This window comes from Oncorhynchus kisutch, linkage group LG17 (assembly GCF_002021735.2).
Source record: "Oncorhynchus kisutch isolate 150728-3 linkage group LG17, Okis_V2, whole genome shotgun sequence".
Classification (NCBI taxonomy): domain Eukaryota; kingdom Metazoa; phylum Chordata; class Actinopteri; order Salmoniformes; family Salmonidae; genus Oncorhynchus; species Oncorhynchus kisutch.
In genome coordinates this window covers 29654667-29678553 of record NC_034190.2, presented here as the reverse complement: position 1 = coordinate 29678553, position 23887 = coordinate 29654667, and the positions used below count along the sequence as shown (strand labels likewise).

The 23887-nt window shown below is 42.4% G+C and overlaps 1 protein-coding gene across 1 annotated transcript in view; it reads left to right on the top strand.

Moving 5' to 3' along the window:
• Window positions 1-22540, top strand: part of LOC109908443 (thrombospondin-3b) — a 31421-nt gene extending 8881 nt beyond the window's left edge. The window contains exons 2-23 of the mRNA XM_020507079.2: window positions 6493-6699; window positions 7603-7856; window positions 11420-11522; window positions 13327-13353; window positions 13500-13582; window positions 14018-14069; window positions 14706-14854; window positions 15119-15259; window positions 15509-15583; window positions 15802-15954; window positions 16429-16539; window positions 16637-16744; window positions 16853-17012; window positions 17793-17911; window positions 17999-18051; window positions 19025-19218; window positions 19558-19736; window positions 19827-19875; window positions 20039-20235; window positions 20462-20634; window positions 21935-22074; window positions 22163-22540. Of these exons, the coding sequence (XP_020362668.1) occupies window positions 6493-6699; window positions 7603-7856; window positions 11420-11522; window positions 13327-13353; window positions 13500-13582; window positions 14018-14069; window positions 14706-14854; window positions 15119-15259; window positions 15509-15583; window positions 15802-15954; window positions 16429-16539; window positions 16637-16744; window positions 16853-17012; window positions 17793-17911; window positions 17999-18051; window positions 19025-19218; window positions 19558-19736; window positions 19827-19875; window positions 20039-20235; window positions 20462-20634; window positions 21935-22074; window positions 22163-22218 (2783 nt within the window). The 3' untranslated portion in view covers window positions 22219-22540. The remainder of the gene's footprint in view (window positions 1-6492; window positions 6700-7602; window positions 7857-11419; window positions 11523-13326; window positions 13354-13499; window positions 13583-14017; window positions 14070-14705; window positions 14855-15118; window positions 15260-15508; window positions 15584-15801; window positions 15955-16428; window positions 16540-16636; window positions 16745-16852; window positions 17013-17792; window positions 17912-17998; window positions 18052-19024; window positions 19219-19557; window positions 19737-19826; window positions 19876-20038; window positions 20236-20461; window positions 20635-21934; window positions 22075-22162) is intronic.
• Window positions 22541-23887: the final 1347 nt, after the last annotated feature.

The following is a 23887-nucleotide window of genomic DNA, read 5'->3' as shown; positions in this document are numbered from 1 at the left end:
TCTGTTCCACCTTAAATCAAATAAATGTATTACCAAGCATGATCAGCCTTGGTGTGTCTGACCAAGGAATTTGCGTCTCAACATCAACCAGAGTTGCCGTGACCTAAAATCACTAAGCATACATAAAAATATTAAAATCATGCGTAATAGTACAGTATAAACACCATTAATCATATAAACGTTATAAGTCTAAAAACACTATTCCTTACATCTGCCAAGAGAAGCAGAGATTTGTCCTTCTCTCTGAAGTGGGTCAAAAGAATGGGAGCAGTGGCTGTTAGATCGCCACTGCCTTTGATGTAATCGTCGATTTCATTCAGCAGGCACTGGATCTCTCTTCTCAACCTGGTCTTTTGGCTTTTGAAAAAGTTGACCATTCTCTTACCCTTGTTCAGGAGAGTTTGAGTCAGGCAACTGTCAATCACGATGCCAGTGAGGGTAGTGAAGTGGCCGCAGAGCAATAACTTGGTGAAAAGGAAAGGTCAGTGTTCCTGGAGGTCACTGAGGCTTGGAGGAGGACAAGTGTCATATCCATTGTTACAGATCCTATCCATTCTTAATTTTCTTCCAAAAAAAATACAAAGAAAAGCTGCACTCCATACCAGCACAAGAGGACAAACAAACAATTTACAGAAACATTTGTATATTTGTGTACTTTTATGTATTTTTGTCATTTCCGTCCCTTTTATTGCATATGCCTCGCTCCATCATAGCATAAACCATTTATTTTGCTGGCAAACAAACAAATTATTTACAGAACCTTTTTAACTGTATGTGTCTGTGTTTACACTCTGAGAAAAAGGGTTCCGAAAGGGTTCTTTGGCTGTCCCCATAGGAGAACCCTGTTTGGTTCCAGGTAGAACCCTTTTGGGTTCCATGTAGAACCATCTGTGGAAAGGGTTCTACATGGAACCCAGAAGAGTTCTACCTGGAACCAAAAGGGTTATACATGTACCTGGAATCAAAAAGGGATCTTCAAAGGGTTATCCTATGGGGACAGCCAAATAACCATTTTAGGTTCTAGATAGCACCTTTTTTCATAACAATTACATACATATGTTACATTTATCAATCAAGATCTCACATCTTTGGTTGAAGGACTGAAGCTATTCCCAGCACTATATTGGTGTCAAATGGTATTTTATGTCCTCCGGCTGAACATATTCAAGGTCGTTAATATTCTCCACGCTGACATTTGCCCTCAGATGCTCCAACAAAGATCTCACCATCTCGGTCTCCAACTCGGGCAATTGGTGTTGAATTGCATCTTGAAGACCCTCCATGCCTACACTGGTTTAAGGAGAACACACTGAGTGATGCAGGGAAACAACATAGAAACTTGACACTTCATAAACTGGTAGTGGGTAATAATGCCTCAATCTATCTTTAATAACACACACATAATTCATCCGAGAATCTGGTATAAAATGAACCCCGAGATCGACCGGTGACACAGACTGATTCACCCCAACAATTAAAAGGACCTGTGATTCTGTGACCAGAATCAGTGAGATCTTTCCAAATGTGTGTCCGTCATCATTTTCTTCCATGACAATTGGCTGCTGCTTGGAGTAACTGGTGGCTCTCAGACAAGTTTTCTGGCACACTCCTTGAAGTAGGAGAGCTTGCTCTCAAACCTCGGGGGCCCACAAAAGAATGAGTCGCCCAAATTGCAGGATGAGGTCGGGGTAGTGTAACAAGTAGTGATGGAAGGGCACTCTACCCCACGAGCAAAACTGTCGTTCACGACATTTCTATGTTTTTTTGCATGTTTAATGAATGCTTTAATATTTAGGAAACAGAAATTGCAGGATTTATACCTGAACATTCCCAATAAACCTACTTCCAGCTACCAGTCAGCCTGCAATATAAAAATTACACTACCCCGCAGCCACCAAATTGCATGCACACACCAAAAGAGCTATCAAGCTATATATTAATATGCAATTTATGCCAACCACACAATCTAAACAAAATAATTATAGACTACAAGGCTAAATCAAATATCAGTCTGTGCCTGATGTTTCCGATATCATTCATTTAACGTTGCCTAATTAATGGTTGATAAGGATCACTTCTGAAAGATTAGCGAAGCACGAGGATAACTCAACTCACGTGGAAAAAATGCTACGACCATCGCCCTGAATAATGCTAGCAAGCTAACCACACAATCTGAAGAAAATAAAAGATAACTTTAATATCCTGCAGGGTAAAATATCAGTCTGTGCCTGTTGTTGCTGAATTTATTAATTTAATGGACTAATAAGGATAACAAAAGCATAGGCGGAATATTCCACTACACTTTTGCTAAATCACACGCACCCCGAGACTGAATAGAGCTAACTTTAACCAGAGATATTTAGAGAAAGGTGTCCAATGGAGTTCGCCATCTCCTAGCTATAGCTAACGTTAGCAAGCACCATTCCCCTTTCATCTGAGAGTTCCATTCCTCTCATTGCAACTACAGAATCACCCAAAAAGTATACATCCCAAGGCAAAATGTCAATCTGTGCCTGCTGACAAACTAAATGTGTATTTCGACATAGCTAAACTCTCGCTCCCTCCCTAGACGAACTGTATTTTTGTCTGGTGAAGCCTACGACCACTTTGCACTAATACCATAGCGTTAGCACCCTGTCACCCATGTCATGCACCCACCGGTTAAGTAGCCTATCCAAAGAAACACACATATGGATTTCTGCACGTTGTTAATACTAAAATTATTTGCTCTATAGCTACAATATCACAGATTATTTTACCAGCAAGGAAGATCAACGCAACAGAACGACATGTCATCTTGGCTATACTGTTAGCGAACACAATCCAAACAAGCTAACGTTAGCTAGCTAGTTAGTAGATTAGTTAAGGAAACCTGCAGTAGGTATATAGAAGTATTAGTACATACAGTTGAAGTTGGAAGTTTACATACACCTTAGCCAAATACATTTAAACACAGTTTTTCACAATTTCTGACATTTAATCCTAGCAAAAATTCCCTGTCTTAGATCAGTTAGGCTCACCACTTTATTTTAAGAACATGAAATGTCAGAATAATAGTAGAGACAATTATTTATTTCAGCTTTTATTTCTTTCATCACATTCCCAGTAGGTCAGAAGTTTACATACACCCAATTAGTATTTGGTAGTATTGCCTTTAAATTGTTTATCTTGGGTCGAACATCTCGGGTAGCCTTCCACAAGTTTCCCGCAATAAGTTGGTGAATTTTGGCCCATTCCTCCTGACAGAACTGGTGTAACTGAGTCAGGTTTGTCGGCCTCCTTGCTTGCACAAGTTTTTTCAGTTCTGCCCACACATTTTCGATAGGTTTGAGGTCAGGACTTTTGCCACAACTTTGGAAGTATGCTTGGGGTCATTGTCCATCTGAAAGACCCATTTGCGACCAAGCTTTAACTTCCTGACTGATGTCTTGAGATGTTGCTTCAAAATATCCACATCATTTTCCTCCCTCATGATGCCATCTATTTTGTGAAGTGCACCAGTCCCTCCTGCAGCAAAGCACCCCCATAACATGATGATCCCACCCCTGTGCTTCACAGTTGGCAGGGTGTTCTTCGGCTTGCAAGCCTCCCCCTATTTCCTCCAAACATAACGATTGTCATTATGGCCAAACAGTTATATTTTTATTTAATCAGACCAGAGGACATTTCTCCAAAAAATACGATCTTTGTCCCCATGTGCAGTCGCAAACCGTAGTCTGGCTTTTTTTTATGGCGGTTTTGGAGCAGTGGCTTCTTCCTTGCTGTCGATATAGGACTCATTTTACTGTGGATATAAATACTTTTGTACCTGTTTCCTCCAGCATCTTCACAAGGTCCTTTGCTGTTGTTCTGGGATTGATTTGTACTTTTCGCACCAAAGTACGTTCATCTCTAGGAGACAGAACGCGTCTCCTTCCTGAGCGGTATGACGGCTGCGTGGTCCCGTGGTGTTTAAACTTGCGTACTATTGTTTGTACAGATGAATGTGGCACCTTCAGGCATTTGGAAATTGCTACCAAGGCTGATTTTTAAGATTTCCCCATGATGTCAAGCAAAGAGGCGCTGAGTTTGAAGGTAGGCCTTGAAATACATCCACAGGTACACCTCCGATTGACTCAAAAGATATCAAATAGCCTATCAGAAGCTTCTAAAGCCATGTCATCATTTTCTGGAATTTTCCACGCTGTTTAAAGGCACAGTCAACTTAGTAAGCCCACTGGAATTGTGATACAGTGAATTATTGTCACGCCCTGGTCTAAGTATTTTGTGTTTTTTCTTCATGTATTGGGTCAGGCCAGGGTGTGGCATGGAGTTTTTGTATTGTGGTGTGTTTTGTCTTGGGGTTTTGGTGTGTATATATTTGGGATTGTAGCTAGTGGGGTTTTCTAGCAAAGTCTATGGCTGTCTGGAGTGATTCTCAATCAGAGGCAGGTGCTTATCGTTGTCTCTGATTGGGATCCATATTTAGACAAAATGACTTGTGTCATGCAGAAAGTAGATGTCCGAACCGACTTGCCAAAACTATAGTTTGTTAACAAGAAATTTGTGGAGTGGTTAAAAAACAAGTTTTAATGACTCCAACCTAAGTGTATGTAAACCTCTGACTTTAACCATTTGGCGCGGAGCATCGCATTAGTGGAAATCAATTCTGTTCTCAGGGCAGGCCTGGTTGTAGATAGGTTCGAGTCATGATGGGGACATTGTTAGCATTTTTTGCGTTCCCTAACTTTAGCCTAATTATCGTAATCCGCTGCATTAATTGTCGGAACCTGCTAACTTCTGCTAGTCAATACTGGCAGACCTGCACTGAGAAGTATGAGATACAGCTCTCTTTCTCGCTCTCACACACACACACCACAGACCGTTTGGCGCTGCCAACTACAGTAGTGTTCGGGTACTACTGTAAAGAAAAACATTAAGTTAGAGTAATTTCAACAGGAGGCTTACAATTACAGTTAATAGCAGTATTTTTCAGCATTTTACCCATAATGCAGTGCAAACTACAGCATTAATTCTGTAAAACACATTTAAGGTATTTTACTGTGTATTCTAGTGTTTTACTGTTGAAATTACGTAAAAGTCTTACAGTGTTGACCTGTACTATAAGCAGGGAAGGTATGCAGAGAACGGCACCCACAAGGGGAGAATTGGTGGTTAGAGGCACCCCTGATGTCTATGGCTTTAGTGTCATGCAGAGTGCTGAATTTGCAGCCACTAGGGAGGCAAGACAACGATTAGAAAGAGGCTGGTATGTCTGTCGGATTATTCTGCCATCTCTTTCATCTCACTCACACACACACACACACACACACACACACACACACACACACACACACACACACACACACACACACACACACACACACACACACACACACACACACACACACACACACACACACCTGGACGAGAGAACAGGCAAAACACTCATAGGGGAAAGTTTCTCATTTATCTAGGCCTTGTACATACAGCACTTGTTACTTTACAAGTGAGAACTTATACATTTCAGTTTTTGTTTGCTGCACACATTTGCAACTCATGAAGCTACAAGCATTTTAAGACTTTCCCTGTCATCTGCACTCCAGTTGGTTTCTCCCTACAGTATTTCTAACCTCTCAAAGTGTTTCCACTGCGTTCAGACACCTAGAAGGAGCAAAGGAACGTACTGTATATTGCAGCCCCACATCAGGCGTGATTGCTAAACCCTGGCCATTAACATATGTTTATAAGACCAATAAATGTCACCCTAAATGGAGAAACATCTCGTAAAGAAAAGATTCCAGCAGCACCCGGTTCACCGACAGACATAAATTCTGCTACCGACAGTGACTGCAAAGGCTGGTATTTTCTGTGAGATGTGTTAATTTTGTGGCAGGGGCAATAGACCAGAACGATGAAGACAATAAACCTTCCAAAGTGGCATTAAACTCAAAAGGATGAATCCCCCACGGTCAAAAAATGAATCCTTTCTCTTCTTCTCTCTCTGCATCTCTCTGACTCTCTCCCATATCAATTTTTTTTTGTTGCGTCGCCTGTTTTCGCCTTCTTTCTCTTGTGTATGCCTATTTTCTCTCTATTGCAATATCCCTATTGTTCTACCCTTTACATCACTATCCATCCCTCCTTTTTTTCACACCCTACACATGTGCCCACTTAAGTGGGCTAAATCAGGGTCACACAGTGTTTCTTAGTAGTCTGAAACAAATCTACTTTGAAACAAAAGTATACACCTCACAAACATGGTTACAGGCTTTCGAAAAAGAAGACACCTGTAACATGTCAGATATAGAGCTGAGTATTCAATTTTGAGTTTGCATCCCAATATTATACTTTACATACATCACAGAAGACTAAAATTTAACAAAAACCTTTGATATAGAAACACTGGATTTTCTGTGGCTTTTCCACCTATGAGGCCATGGTAATTTGACTGCAGAAAAGGGGTCGACGGATACATTTCCAAAGTATTCAAACTGGACCACCATCTTTCAGTGATTGACATGCTGGAGCTGCACGACGCCAAGCAGAGTGCGTCCGCGGTGGGGAAGATGTCGGGGGCTCTGGGCTTCGTGTCGGATTTGTACCTGGTGTCCACTCTGCGACTGCCGCCCAAACTGGGAGGAGTGCTGCTGGGCGTCTACAACAAAGACGACAACAGGAAGTACCTGGAGGTGGCCCTCATGGGCAAGGTCAACAAAGGTAGGGCATTGTCAGTAGAGGGGATTGGGAGGGAAGTGTGGTAGATAGATATTTTGGTGTAGCCTAAATTGATTTTCTTCAAGGCCTATACCTAAGACACCGTCACCCAATCCCAATAGTGGGATTCCCCAATCGACCCCTAGCCATACCCCATTGACACTTGGAAAACAATGACCAATATGCATGTTGTTGTTTTTTCATATGGTGCTCTCGTTCTACAAACTGTTCTATGTAGGCTAGCTTCAATGATGCTCGGGGTTGCCCGATCTCTAAATTCTGGGTCCATACATGTTAAGGGAAGGGATTAAGATATCTTAGAACGAGGAGTGGAACCGGAACATGGAGCTCCACCCTATTTCTTTGCAATTTACGGGCAAGTTCATCTCAGTTACCTAGAAGTCAAATTATCTCTCGAAAGTTTGTAACAAAAATGGGGGGGATTCCATTAACAATAGTTAACAATTGTGATTGCCTTTGTAGAAAGCGAAGTCTCCTCCCCCTTTCAAACAGAAACTCTCTGCCAAACCCCTCCCTTCTGCTAATTTCAACCGTGTTAATCTTGAGCAAAAATCTCTTTTTTTGTTTTCATAAATTTTTACAGTACAGCCAATTTTGACTTTGTGGCTATGGAACATGAAAACCCAAAACTAGCAACTACTGTCCAATAGATATTAGGGGAAAGTCTATTTGCCAAATGTCCCCTCCACTTCCAAAATTCGAAAGATGCTAACACCTGCGAAATCGTGATTTGTCCAAATAACGAAAAATCCGAACACAGGAACTACTGCTGCTCTTTATCCCTCACATTCCATTACTTCCAGACAAATTCTATGGTACCAGGTATAATTCCGTGGATCTGTTGACAAGAGATTACCAGATTTTTTTATCCTTTATATTTCTCAGTTCTGGTGCGCTATGTACGTGAGGATGGTAAACTCCACACAGTGAACCTCCAGAACCCCGGCCTCTCCGACGGACGCACCCAGTCACTCATCCTCCACGTGGGTGGGCTCCGACGAAACCACCTCCACATGGAACTCTATGTTAACTGCCGATTGGCCGACTCAGCACAGGTCCTGCCGTCATTTGTCCAGCTTCCATCAGAGGCGGAGTCTGTGGAGATACGAAATGGGCAGAAGGCCTATGCCAGGCTACAGGTGATAAAACACAATTTTCTTTTTTCCTAAATTCCCAGCAGTCCTAGACTGAAGTTAAAGGTAGACTCAGAAATAAGAAGTTATCATACACAGTGCGGTATCCTGCAAACAGAAAGCAACAACAACAACATTTTAATCTGCCCTATGTTTTCCACTATTGGCTCGTCCCAATGTGGGCATGCCTCAATGTGGGCATGCCTGCAATAATTGGGAAGAGCCAATAGTTTTTGTGAAGCAGAAAGCGACACGGCTGCAAATTGTCATATTGCTTAGTCTACCTCTATTTCTTCAGAGCACGTTTCAGAGAATGCTCTCAGACTCAGAATGTCTCTAATCGTACTTCCTAACGTAACCATTTTTACTACCCTACTTTAAGACTAAAGCAAATACAGGGAGTATTCCGGATCCCCATAGAAATCATGTGATTAGGTCATTCATTTGGCTATACCGTACATGAAAGACAAACCCAGCCTGCCCACGATGATAGACAAATTCTTCATTTTACGAGTGTTGCTCATTTATAGTTGTTTTACATGCCTAATCTTCTATCCACAGCTGACATCTATGCCACTTGAGCAAATTGCATAGATTTTGCATGGCTAATATGATGTTGTAGACATTAGCTTTCACAGGCAACTTCAAGTTTTGTGAGCAGTTAAATGTCTACTTTCCTATGAGCACCTTTTCATCCATTACATGGAACAGAGCTGAGCTGCACATCCTATCTACCAGCTACATGTCTATGGCTCATGCCGAAGCTTAAATGGAGAACTAGTTAGCTGTAACCATGTGGTGCTGTCAACATGTATGACTATCTGTCTGATAGGTGCCACACTCGCTGTGGACAAAGAGAGGGCTGTGTCGGGATGGATGAAAGAGAGAGAAAGGGAGGGAGGAAGGAAAGATCTAAAAGGAGAGGGTACACTGCAGCTATTGTTCCTAGCTTGTGTCTCTTATCTTGAATGGGCCACTCAGGTGATATGCATGCAAGTGTACACGGCTTCTGACCAGGATCATGTTCACTAGCCATAAAACAGAAGGAACTGTCGGAAGGGGAGTGAAACAGGGGAGGTACTATCAGAACTTGTCCAATAAGAAACAGTTGTTTTCCGTCTCACAACGTTTTGATAATTTTTTTGCCACAGTGTGCCCCACTGAACACAACCCAGAGCATGTGCCTCAATATGTCTAAGTAAGACCTGGAGTCATTGCTCCCTCTAATTGTTTTCGGACACTGAGCAAATTACAGGTCTGCTGAACTTCCTTCATGTGTTTACTGTGAACACTGAGGCTGTACCATCTTTAAGTTACAATTTTAAAAGTGGCCAGGTAGGCTACAATGTCTATTTGATCATAATGTAGACCTACTGTACCGGAGTGGCCTACCATAAGCAATTTTGGGGAGAAAATGCATCCCATAACATTTTAACATGGAAATAGCTGTTGTATCATTCAGCCTACAGTAGCAGCCAACTTCAGACAAGGAGGTGACAGAACATGTTATATTGTGTTTGATGCAAAAAAACACTTTACAAAATCAAATGCATTATTATTATTAAAGAGAATCAGACAAAAATGTATTCTACCCTCTGCCTATTGGCTACTTATTTGATTATTCAAGCCTGTCTCAAAATACAACAATGCCGCTTTAAGACATAAAAAAGCTCTTTACCTGACTCATTTTTCAAAGATGGCTAGAAATGTACACATTTTGTGCTCTTGTAGGAAGTAATCACTCTCCCATTTCAGACAAGACATTTGCTATAACTGGGCTAAATAACACACTAACTAGCAAAGAAGATAAACAAATGTACACATATGGATACAGCTCTAGCCTTGATCTCAAAACAAGCGCATGTACTCCCGACCGTGATTGTCATGTTGCATTGAAAGGGGCTAATGTGACGTTGATTCGATCACAATTCCCACAGTAGATGGAAATGTTGATAGTGTTAACTAACGGGGGAAAACTCTAAAAAGTGAAGTTCAATCTTGTGCTTCTCTGAACAGGCTGGTATTTCTTCTTTGCGGCAGTATATGCCATTTAGCAGACACTTTTAGTCTTGGAGGAGCTGCAGTCAGGGGATCTGTAGAGAACATTGCCTGGGTTGGTTGCATAATCATAGTCTTAGGCCTAGACATTGATTTAAAGTGGTAGTTCACTCCAAATACAAATTAGCATGAATTTCCACTTACCATGCCGCTTTGTGTGTGAGAGAGTTCAATAAGACTGCGCACACAATTTAAAGCTGCAATATGTAACTTTCTTGGCAACCCAACCAAATTCACATTAACATGTGAGATATAGATCTGTCATTCTCATTGAAAGCAAGTCTAAGTAGTGGTAGATCTGTTCTATTTGTGCTATATACAGTGGGGCAAAAAAAGTATTTAGTCAGCCACCAATTGTGCAAGTTCTCCCACTTAAAAAGATGAGAGAGGCCTGTAATTTTCATCATAGGTAGATGATACAAAAATCAATAGCAGATTTAGGTACGGGCGACATGGCCAGCTGCCCATGGCGGCATTCACCGCCCCCCCACTGAAGGGGGGGGTTCACCCAGGGTGCCATACAAGCTACACTTGAAACAAATAGCCAAACCGCAAACCGAAAACAAAAATGCTTTCTGTTACTAAAATCAGTAAATCAATGTAGGCTTAACTGACAAAGGAGTGAAGAGCAGAAATCTTAACTAGCAAGCAAGTCGCAGCATGAAGAATGCAAAGGGGGGGGGGGGGATTCTGTCAGGGGGGGATTTTCGGCACAACACCGGCACTGTGAGAAGATGAAGCAAGATGGATTTTGACTTTCTGCAAATTTTCTCATCAATTTAACATTTGGTCTGTACAGAATATTCAATTTTCTGTTTCCAAAACTAGAATCTGAAACAGAGTGGACTGCGTTATGTAGACTTTACCCTTTGCCAAAGTAAAACATTTTGCATTGTTTAGGAGGAGTTCAAGGGCGAATTGAGTTATTGCACACGCGCACCAAAGATTTTGATAACTAACCCAAGACAGACCAGAGACTGTCGTTTCCAATGGGAGCAAATGAATCATGTGCCGGTTTGCATGTGCAACTAATCCTGTTGGGCAGAACAATATGCCACTGCCAGTCATTGGGCTTCGTCTCGTCACCATATTTGGTAGTGAGCGGAAACTCCAACCTGATGCTTCACATTTATACATCCTGTGAAATCACAGGAGGTTGGTGGCACCATCATTGGGGAGAACAGGCTCATGGTTATGGCTGGAGCGAATAGGTGGAATGGTATCAAACACTGTTCCAGCCCTTATTATGAGCCATCCTCCCGTCAGCAGCCTCCACTGGAAGAAATATCTTGCTCATTGTTCTATCTGTGTTCAAACAGCTTAAAATACAATATTTTTAGTTATGGAAAATGTATTTCACAGCGGTTTAGATGGTACAACTATACTTACACTATACTTGCTTGTTTTGTCACATAAACTGAAATAAGGCAAACTAATAGAATTTTAACAACCATTAAATGAGTTTTCTATAGTGCATCTTTAACTGCACTGTGTGCATGTGTGTGTTTCAGGGCTCAGTGGACTCTCTGAAAATGGCTCTGGGTGGCTCCATAGCCAAAGCAGGAATCTTGACCGATTGTCCATTTCAGGGTGATACATATTTTCAAAATTCAGGTACAATATACCTTTATTTTGCCTAGGTAAGTCAGTTAAGAACAAATTATTATTTTCAATGACACCCTAGGAACAGTGGGTTAGCTGCCTTGTTCAGGGGCAGAACAAAATATTTTCACCTTGTCAGCTCAGGGATTTGATCTTCTAACATTCCGGTTACTAGTCCAACTCTCTAACCACTAGGCTACCTGCCACTCCATGTGTTTAAGGTATACAACCATAAACACATGCAAATGATCCTCATACAAATTTATTATAATGTATATAATGCCACTGTATATAGACTTTTTGTTTTATTTTGTTCTACTGTATTATTGACTGTGTTTTGTTTATTCCATGTGTAACTCTGTGTTGTTGTATGTGTCGAATTGCTACGCTTTATCTTGGCCAGGTCGTAGTTGCAAATGAAAACTTGTTCTCAACTAGCCTACCTGGTTAAATAAAGGTTAAATAAATAAAAAATAATGTTGTGTTCACTTCAGCCTCGGAAACGCAGACCTAGGAGCAACAGCACTAGGTCTGGGATTAATGACGGATTTGAAAAGGGGTAAAAAATGTTCCGGGGAAGGTCCTCTTCAGACAGACAACTCTCCAAACAAATCCCAAGGAAGACGTTTGCAGGCAAAACCTTTGTAGTGGTTTTATTGAAGGTAGTTGTTTCAGATGAGGCACTTGGGAAATGCACTCATAAAAAATGACCTCCGTGATCTCTATCTTGCTAGCTACTGTACTACTTTGTGTCCGGGGGATGTTCAAGCTAGGGCAACAGGTACATAAGGCAGTGATGTAGGAAAGCCAGAAGTCCCAACTCTGCCCTTTCCTCTCTGCCAAATTGACATGTATTACTTACAGATGTGTAAGCTGGAACATCGGTACATTTTGGGAGGCAACCCATCTATATAGAGAGACTGTTACCTTTGATATCTGCTGATATATATGCCCATCCACATCCTCCTTAGGTGGTTGGTCAGTTAACTCTGTCAGTCCGGAGAGCCCAGCAAAAATAGGCTTTTCATTTATCTGAAAAGCTCACAATAAAGTAGAACACGACATTTGACATAAACAGTTGCATTCATGAGTTTTATTGACATGTCAATAAAGAAATAAGGTTTGCCAAAGCAAAAACCTGATCAAAATAAATGTATACAAATGCTGTCAGTACAGAACTTGTTTGCTCACTGGGAAATTAATATTCAACTAGTCAGTGACAACTGTGTGTTTTGAGTTTGTGACAGCAACTATGTAAGCTTATTACAGTATTATAGACACTATGTCCTGGAATTTCCAATGATCTTCTTATGTAGAAGAACCCCTTACCTTCTAATGACTCGTGTGTAGTTTGTGGGCGTCATAGAGCAGAACGTACGTGTTCGTGAGAGTCTCAGATTTTCATAAATAGCTTTTAATAGTTTGTAGCTCAAACCATTCAGACTTTTTTATAAAAGATCCAGGTCCCGGTCCCCTTTGGGATCCACCCCAGAAGTCTGTAGCTCAAACACACAATGTCCCACAGTATGTTTCCGAAACGTGCGAACCGTACGGACTCATTGGATTAATAGAACCTGTATTCTTATCACTTTAACCCCCTCTAGTGGTGAGGCAACATAAATAACATAGAAATGTCATACTGGTTGTTCTTTTGTCATCTCATTACAAGTTGGTGTATTTTCAGCATGACCATTTGAATGCCAGGGATGTTTACAGGTAGTAGTTCATGTATGTGAGAGGCATTGTTAGGAATAGCATATCAAGATAACTAGACTGTGTTGTGTTGTGATTAAAGTGGACTTTTCTGTCTCCATAGCTGGTGCCGATGTCAATGCCATTCTGGGTGAGTATCAATCAGAAAAATTCTGGTTTATCAACCTTCCCCTACCCAAATACTAAGTAACAGTTATAGCTACCGGTATAATGCTATAATTTACTTTAAATGCTTCCCTGTGCTTATGTTCTAATGGTTGGACATCTCTGTGTCAGGTGACCATACCAAGGCTTTGATTGGCCAGCTGATCATCTTCAACCAGATCCTGGGTGAACTCCGAGAGGACATCAGGGAACAGGTAAGAGAGTGAGGGGGGGGGGGGGGGGGGGGGGACAGGAGGAAGTGACAGTGATTCACGTATTGTCTTATCATCAGGTGAATGATAATGGCAAGGGAAAGTAATCAACATTTTAAAATGAATAGATTTGCTAGATAGTTTATCAAAGCCTAAGTCAGATACCCCATTAAGTGTAATTGGTCAATATTAGGAGTTGAGAAATAAAGTTTACATTATTAGAAAAAAGATACTGCATTATCCCCTTTTCTACTGTAGGTATGTCATAAAAAAATATTTGCTTTATTCATTAAATAAACGTGACATTTTCCACTGAAAAATAAATAAATAAAAATGGACAAATACCCTTGTTCTCCAGAGTAACTACAGTATACGTACAAATACAGTTTAAAAAATGAGACATTTCTGGTGACTGATGTATGTTTGTGATCTTCACAGGTGAAGGAGATGTCTCTGATTAGGAACACCATTCTGGAGTGCCAAGCGTGTGGTGAGTGCTTGAAGAGCAGCACTATACTAAGGCTGGGACTTAGTGTATGAAACAGAGGGGATAAAGTCAAGAAAGGGTCAACAAAAATAGACGAGAAGCACAGGAAATCAACAGAGAGCTATATTGAAATCTATGAAATACTTTAGCTGTGTTTGATTGGTTGCATTGCGCCAGGCAAGACCAATGGAAAAGTTCACTGTAAAAATTAACTGTAAAAAAGGAGAGCTCCCCGCCACTGTTTCAGTAATAAGCTGAGCGATGGGGCTGGAGAAATGTAACCACTCTCAAATTCATAGACAGAGCTATGGATGGAAGGACTGACCATCCATGATGTCAAAATTATAGTTTTAATTATATTTTGAGGCTACAGTTTTTTTAAACATTTACTTTGTTTACAAACATTGGAGTAACACAAGCTTATGGGTTCTGATGGAATACGACAGTTGAACTAAGCTTACGAGGCATTTATAAGGGCTATTCTTCAAGAATCAATGGGTACATAATCATTCATTTATACGTAAAAAAAAATGAAAACCCTGCCCGTATGGCACTCTGTGCAGGCTCGAAGGCATGCTGAAAAATGTCTAATCCTATTTTGAAGGCTGGTCTGGTATGTTCTATGACTTTGTTAACCAGGCTTCCACGAGCCCCACTCTCGCTGCGAGCCCAACCTCTGCTATAAGGGCGTTCCCTGTACAGAGACCCGGGAGTACCCAGGCTACCGTTGTGGTGCCTGCCCAGAAGGCATGACGGGGAATGGCACCCACTGCCAGGACATTGACGAGGTATTCTAAGGGTTCTATTTCTTGAGCACCAAAAAATGATAGCATGATATTTCCTTAACATTCTTGGGTTAGATTCCCAAAAACTTTGTAGCTAAGGTGGCACATGATTTCTCTCGACAACCCAGTTGCAAGAGAATAACAATTAGTAAATTGATGTTTGGCGGCCAGCCTTCATTAAGTGAAGCACTTTGCAGTGCGAAAATAACACAAATACAATGACATTTGTATTGTTACGTTCTGTTTCTCTCTGTCTCTATGTCTAAGTGTGCCGTAGCCCGGCCCTGTTTCTCGCCCGAGGGGTGCGTAAACACGGCCAAGGGCTTCACCTGTGAATCCTGTCCCGTCGGCTTCTCAGGATCCCTCCTCAGTGGGGTTGGGGTGGAGTTTGCCAAGAGCCACAAGCAGGTCTGACCAACATAAGACCCCCTGCTTCTCACACACACCCACATACAAATGTAAACATTGTGCGCACACACACACACACACACACACATACACACACACGGGAGCCTTGCACATGCATGCCATGCACACACAGCATCACTATTGACACCTCTTCTCACCCACTGTATGGATGTGCACCGTGCCAAAGTGATTGCCTTTATGGCCATGATGTATTGTCCTTAAATTGTTGTGTTTTGTCTGTCTCTGTAGGAGTGCACAGATGTGGATGAGTGTGCTGACCTCTCCAACACCTGCGTCCCCAACTCAGTCTGCATCAACACAGAGGTCAGTAGAGGAAAGGGAGTCAGAGGTTTCTAAAGTAAAGATTTACCACTTAAAGAAATACACAATTTTCTCTCTCTCTGCCTCTCTCTCTCTTTGTGTCTTTCTCTGTCTCCCTCTCTCTCCCCTTCTGTCTCCCCCAACTCCCTCCTCCATCTCTCCCTCTCACCCTTCCTCTCTCTCCCTCCCCCCTTTACCCTCCTGTCCCTCTCCCCCCTCAGGGCTCGTTCAGGTGTGGTCTGTGTAAGGAGAGCTTTGTGGGCAACCAGACGGTGGGCTGTTTCCTGCGGAGGTCCTGCGCCACACTGGGCTTCAACCCCTGCGACGTCAACGGCCACTGTGTCATAAAGGGTGCTGCCAAGGTCTCCTGCAAGGTAAGACACATATAGCACATCTCAATAGGCAAAAAAAAAGGAAGTTGTTGAAGCGATAGTTCACCCAAATTACAAAATGACACATTGGTTTCCTTACCCTGTAAGTGTATGGATAGTGTATGCTTTGGTTTAGTTCCCTAGCACTGTTTCCACATGCTAATGTTTTAGTACCAGGGAAACTAAACCAAAGCATGGATTGCTGTCATACCTTGTCCATACACTGTTTAAAGGGTAAGGAAACCAAAATACCATTTTTTTATTTGAGTGAACTATCTCTTCAATATCTTTTTAGCAACTAGACAAATCACCAAAATATGACATATTTCCCTAAATGCACTGTCATGGAAAAGACGTCTTTATCTGATTGTAACAGAAACCAGTTGGTTGTAATCTGGCTATACAGTATCACATCATTAAGAAATCATGTTCCATTTTTTTACTACTTAGTATATTCTCTCTGAATATCTCTTCCAGTGTAATGTGGGCTGGGCAGGAAATGGGTATACGTGTGGTCCAGACACAGACAGCGATGGCTACCCCGACCAGCCTCTCCCCTGCATAGACAATGACTATCACTGTCGAGCTGTAAGCCTGTTCCAAACACACACACACACACACACACACACACACACACAAAATGTCTTACTTGCCCTAAAAATGATGTGTTGTGTTCCCTGTGCAGGACAATTGTGTGAACACACCCAACTCTGGCCAGGAAGACGCAGACGGAGACGGTATAGGTGACCAGTGTGACGAAGATGCGGACGGAGATGGAATCCAGAACGTGGAGGTCAGTCTAGCCTTGTATTCTGTCAGTGTGGGGTAATGTTCACTAAGCAAAACGGAATCTCCCTGACTCCACTTCCCACCATTTTGTGTTTCCTCTTTGTTTTTCTAGGACAACTGCCGTCTGGTCCCCAACAAGGACCAACAGAACTCTGATACAGACTCATATGGGGATGCGTGTGACAACTGCCCCAATGTTCCCAATGGCAGCCAGAAGGACACCGACGGAAACGGGGCTGGAGACACCTGTGACAATGACATTGATGGGGATGGTAGGCTATGGATCGCTTATGACAGGGCTATTCAATTACTGTCCCACAAGGACCAAATTACTGCTGTTTTTCCCCCCCACCTGGTAGTTAATTGATTGATTCATTGTATTGATTGTGTTCCTTGTCTGATTTAGTTCCTGATTAGAGGGAGAGAATGGAAAACCTAAGTGTTTCAGTCCTCCAGGGTAGCATTGCTAATATAGGATCACTTTTGTTGTCACGGTCGTCCTCTTCTTCATCTGAAGAGGAGAGGCGAGAAGGATCGGAGGACCAAAATGCGGCGTGGTATGTGTTCATCATTAATTTTAATAAAGAAAACACTGAACACTGAAACACTATACAAAAACAATAAACAAAATAACAACCGTGAAGCTAATAAGAACTGTGCTGAAACAAGCAATCAACATAGACAATCACCCACAAACAAACAGTGCAACCCAGGCTACCTAAGTATGATTCTCAATCAGAGACAACTAATGACACCTGCCTCTGATTGAGAACCATACTAGGCCGAAACATAGAAATCCCCAAATAATAGAAAATCAAACATAGACTGCCCACCCCAACTCACGCCCTGACCATACTAAATAATGAATACGAAACAAAGGAAATAAAGGTCAGAACGTGACATTTGTCTTTCAGATCATAATGAATAAGAGTATATGAACAGGGAGGATTTAATCCTAGATCATCAGCACTTTTACTCTGAGACGCTTTGTGAATACGGACCCAAGACCGCAATTCAATCGCTCACCTTCCTCCTTCTCATCCTCTCGCCAGGTATCCCAAACGTGCTGGACAACTGTCCCAAGATGCCCAACCCTATGCAGACGGACCGTGACGGGGATGGAGTGGGAGACGCATGTGACAGCTGCCCAGAAGTCAACGACCCCTTGCAGGTCAGAGGTCAAGAATACAGTTCTTAGAGCTGAAATAAAAAATATAGTTTATTGAGGAAATCTTTGAAATGTCTTTTCTCCATTCAGTCTGACATGGACAATGACCTGGTGGGAGATGTGTGTGACACCAACCAGGATATGTGAGTGATCCTACTAGTTTTCTGGTTTAGGGGGCTTCAGAACCAGATAACAACCCAAAAATGACCCCTTTACCTGGTTGTTATCTGGTTATATCTCCAGATGACAACCAGGCTGAACCAGGTAAAGCTGTATTTTTGTTGTCATTAAAAAGATATGTATAAAATACATCATTTTACAAGTATATAAACTGACCATGACGCGTCTTTCTTCTTCTCAATGCAGTTAAGCCTAAACCACACCCCGTTATTCAGAGGGGCGTTCTACAACGCTTTGAGCTCTCTCCAAGTCTCCAAGTCTGGAAGTGAATATCACGTAGCGCAAAATTTCAGTCACTGATTAATAACATTTGCCCGTGCACTTCAAGATTGAAAAATCTAATAAGATAATGTCATGGGACCGAGCTAGCCACTGACGTCCCTTAACGCTCCATGACAGATTCAATGGCTGTAGCATAGCGTATTCGACAGAATGATTAGCTAATAAATATTTGAGAAATTATGAACAATAAGCATATGCTTTTACCTGATAATAGACTACTACTAATCATGTAACAACTTCAAATACAGAGCTAGTAACGTTAAGTAGCCTAGGTTAACTTAGCTTACCTTCAATTGAGACATTTTTACAACTCATTGAAACTCTGAAAATAAATACATTGGCAAATGTTACCAAACATGATAATAATAGGCCTGCATTACGGTAGGCAGCTAATTTTTCAATTACACTTTCCTTCCCTTGGAAGGTCACTGTCTCTGCGTTGATCGCCTGTGAGTGAGACAATGCTAGCTAGCCAATGGGAGTGTAGTAGAACGCCCCTCTGAATAACGGGGCGTGGTTTTGGTTTAACTGTGTTGGGAAAAAGAAAGACCATGACGTTGAAAAATACGTCAGGCTGACATCATTTCAACCAGTCTTGCCTGCTAGGTCAATGAGCCTGTTTCTAATGTCCCTGTCTTGTCCTCATGTGTCAAGGGATGGGGACGGCCACCAGGACTCCAGGGACAACTGTCCAGACGTCCCTAACAGCTCTCAGCTGGACTCAGACAACGACGGCATCGGCGACGAATGCGACGATGACGACGACAACGATGGCATTCCAGATACTGGACCTCCCGGGCCGGATAACTGCCGGCTCATCCCCAACCCCAGCCAGACAGACACTGACAGTATGGAAGGAGTCACGGTGAAATAAATGCTTTGTAGCCCAGTCTTAACAGGATTAAAGGCCCAATCTGTTACTTTACTTTCCAGACAGGCAGAGAGAGGGGGGCACTTTTTACTGGAAATTAAAGTTAGATTAGAATTTCATATTCTGTTTTAAATGTTTTGGAATTTTATTGGCCTGCTGACAAGGTACCACAGGGACCTATGTATGTTTGTCCTAAAATATACTGCATGTCATACCAGAGTAACCTATTTCTCTCTATACTCCCATCCCCATCGGTGTTCTCAGAGTGGTATATTTTGTGTTTTGATCTCTCCCTCTGTCCCCCTTGTCCAATCAGGAAATGGCATTGGTGACATGTGCGAGAATGACTTTGATAATGACTCAGTGATAGACTTGATTGACGTGTGTCCAGAGAGCGCTGAGGTCACAATGACCGACTTCAGAGCCTATCAGACGGTCATCCTGGACCAGGAGGGCGAAGCCCAAATCGACCCCAACTGGATAGTGCTCAATCGGGTGACCATTTGGAATATTCCTAGATAGAAAACAAACATTACATTGTATGTACTTTAATTCATTAAGAATTGTTCTGGAATTTTGTTTTAGGGTATGGAAATTGTTCAAACCATGAACAGCGACCCTGGTTTGGCCATAGGTAAGTCTGTAAACCTCCTTCTGTCGCTCTGTGTATCTTTATGTCTGTCTTTCTTTCCTCCCCCTGTCTTTATCCCACTTTCTCTCAGTTTTAAATGAAGCTGTATCAATAAAGAGCATGACAAGTCAAGTATCTCTCTCTCCCTCCACCTGATCCCCACCAGGCGTCACAGCCTTTAACGGGGTAGACTTTGAGGGGACGTTCCACATCAACACGGCCACGGACGATGACTATGTGGGCTTCATCTTCAGCTACCAGGACTCGTCCAGCTTCTACGTGGTCATGTGGAAACAGATGGAGCAGACCTACTGGCAGTCACTGCCTTTTAGGGCCATGGCCCAGCCAGGCCTGCAACTGAAGGTGGGGGACACAGAAAATTGCATCTGTTGGCTTTAAAGGGACATTACACTCCAACATCAAACGTGTGTCAGATGTTTTCAGACCTTCAAAGTTGTCTTATATCAATAGGAGTACACATCCCACCTCCATCATGTTGTGTTGTTCCAGCTACATGCCTCAACTTCAAATGTAATAGATATTAGATTACCACAGCCAAACACTTGACTTTACTCGTTCTGCTCTACAGGCAGTTAAGTCACGTACGGGTCCCGGTGAATACCTCCGCAATGCCCTGTGGCACACGGGCGACACCCCGGGTGAAGTCACACTGCTGTGGAAGGACGCCAGGAATGTGGGCTGGAGGGACAAGACATCTTACCGTTGGCACCTCAGCCACCGCCCGCAGGTGGGCTACATCAGGTGAGCAAAACATCAAAGGGCATTACAGCCACAAATGCTCTACTCCTAGTTGTATTCTCCTGCCAATGCACTTCATCATCACAAATGTTCATCACTGTTTAATTGAGACGTTTTCTGTATAGAGATAGATCTATAGCTCTTTATGGCTATCTGTATATAATTCAGATTATGCACTGAATGTACAAAGCATTAGGAACACTATCCTCATATCTATCCTCATATTGAGTTGCACCCCCTTTCCCATCAGAACAGCCTCTATTCGTCGGGGCATGGACTTTACAAGGTGCCGAAAGCGTTCCACAGGGATACTGGCCCATGTTGACTCCAATGCTTCCCACAGTTGTGTCAAGCTGGCTGGATCTCTACTCCGAATATCTTGATCCATCTCATCCCACAGAGATCTGGTGACTGGGCAGGCCACTGCAGTAAGCTGAATTCACTGTCACCTTTGTGGAACTATTTCTGGACAATCCTATCCTTGTGGCATGGGACATTATCCTGCTAAAGAAATCCATTCACAGATGGACACTCTCCTGCTATTAAGGGATGAATCTGATGGTCAAGGATGTTCAGATATCATGTGGCATTCAAATGTTGCTCCACTTGTATCTAGGGGCCCAATGTGTGCCATGAAAACACACCCCACACAACCACATTACCACCACCAGCCTGCAATGTTGACACGAGCCATGATGGAAACATGTACTGGTTTTCTCCATACCCTAGTCCTAGTCCTAGCCCTAGTCCATCAGCGTGAAACAACAGGAACTGGGATTCTCCATTGTCCAGTGTTTTTGTTCCTTAGCCCACTGCAACCGCAGTTTATTGTCTTTTTCTGAAAGAAGTGGAACTCTGTAAGGTCGTTGGTTGCCATACACCATTCGTGTCAAGGTACGACAAATTCTTTAATGGGTCTTTGGGCACCAATGTTATACTGGACTGTAGCCCGTCTATTGCACAATTTGTGTCAGCCTCCTTTGTCCTCTTTAATAAATGACTTGTCGTTGCCTGGATGTCCTTTGGGTGGTGAACCATCCTTGATACACACAGGAAACTGTTGAGAGTGAAAAACCCAGCAGCGTTGCAGTTCTTGACATACTCAAACCAGTGCGTCTGGCACCTACTACCATAACCGTTTCAAAGGCAATCTTTTGTCTTGATCATTCACCCTCTAAAAGATGACATCAATAAGGGATCATAGCTTTCACCTAGATTCACCTGGTCAACCTATATCAGGGAAAGAGCAGGTGGTTTGTACACTCAGTGTATAGAGAGATCATTGTGTATACCCATGTCACAGGGTGAGGCTGTATGAAGGCATGACATTGGTGGCAGACTCTGGCGTGGTGGTGGACACCTCAATGAGGGGCGGGAGGCTGGGCGTCTTCTGCTTCTCCCAGGAGCAAATCATCTGGTCCAACCTGGGCTATCGCTGCAACGGTACGTCAACGCTCTCAGAATATCATTTTCTTGAATTTGAATTTAACCTGGCTACGTTATAATATTTCTTTCTATCTTTTTCCATCAGATACTGTACCAGAGGACTATGAGTTCTACCGCAAGCAGATGCACATCAGGGTGTGACTGAGCCTAGCACAGCATCTGTGCAGATACACAACATCACCTGTGCCTTCGCTGTATCTTGTGTGTGTGTGTATGGTTGTGTGTGTGTGTGTTTTAAGGTACATTTACTTTAATGTGGGGCACTTTCTGTCTTTAGCCCCCACAACGACCTTACAGGTTGGTCAAGTCAAGAGTTTAAGATTGTTTGACAACATAAAAGCTTGTATTTATTATTATTATATAAAATGATGAATGAAAGCTACTTTTAAGGAATTAGGATCGTGAAATCCTAAGGTACATGACTGTGTATAAGGGAAAATTAAATACATATGTTTGAAAAGTGTCAAATCCTACTCTTAGACTTAAACTGAGCATCATAAAGGTTTCAGACTCACAGTTGACGTCACATTACACACCACTGAATCCACTGTTCAATTGTACAATATTTGTCATGATGAAGGGTTAACTTAACCCAAGGCTGAGTTTATAAGGCATTTTATAATTGTTATTTTTATGAGGATCATCGAGACAGACCTATGTGGAAGCCTGTGAGAAACCAATTGCATGGTAATAAACATCCAAATATATATATATATATATATATATATATATATATTGTTTTTTTTACTGAGTGGTTGCATGTAAACCATAATACTAGATCTCGCCAACCCAACATATGCATAAGGTTCATTGGCTACATTTACACAGGAGGGCGAGAAAAAGAGAGACTGGGGAAAAGCAGGAGCTGAGACAAAATGCTGGTTGACTGGACAAAGAAGACATACTGGCAGCAGACAAACAGAGAACACAGGTATAAATACACAGGGGATAATGGGGAAGATGGGTGACACCTTGAGGGGGATGGAGACAATCACAAAGACAGGTGAAACAGATCAGGGCCCCCCCCCCCCCTCCTCTAGGGACGCCACCTGGTTGTCCTGGGAGGGTGTCAGCATTGGAACTCAGAGATGATCCTCTCCTCCAGGCCATAACCCTCCCACTCAACCAGGTACTGGAAATCCCTGCCCCGAGGTCGAACCTTCAGGACCGTCTCATCATGTACGCCGGTCGGCTCCCATGGTCTCAATTAAGGTGTTCAATAATTAGTTGAATGTCATGATTTACTCACTTTTTTCATTCTGTTACAATTCACCACAAGCACTGTTACAACTAACCCAGACTATGGGGTAAATTGTTACACTTCACTCCTTGTATTTAAGACAACACCGTGCATTTGCAGTTTGATTTACATATATAGTAACGACACCAAGTTGTAAAGGACAGATGTAGGTTGTTTGTATCAAGTTTTGAATACACTACCATAAACGATCTCTGAGAAACTAATGAAAAGGTGAAATGTGTTACACCCATCCCCGGTCTCCTCTACACGCCTCATCATAGCTACCCACCCCTCCTCTTCTTTTGGTTGGAACTTTTTCAATTATACTCAAGACACACACATTTTAGATTTCACTGACAGCCGCAACTCAATCAGCTATAAGCGTGCTGCCCAAATTGCAGGATTCCTAAATAGGCATAAGCCTACACCACAGGAGGATGGTGGCACATTAATTGGGGAGAATGGGCACGTGGTAATGAGTGGAATGGTATAAAATACATCAAACACATGGTTTCCAGGTGTTTGATGACATTCCATTTGCGCCATTGCGGCCATTATCATGTATCTGTT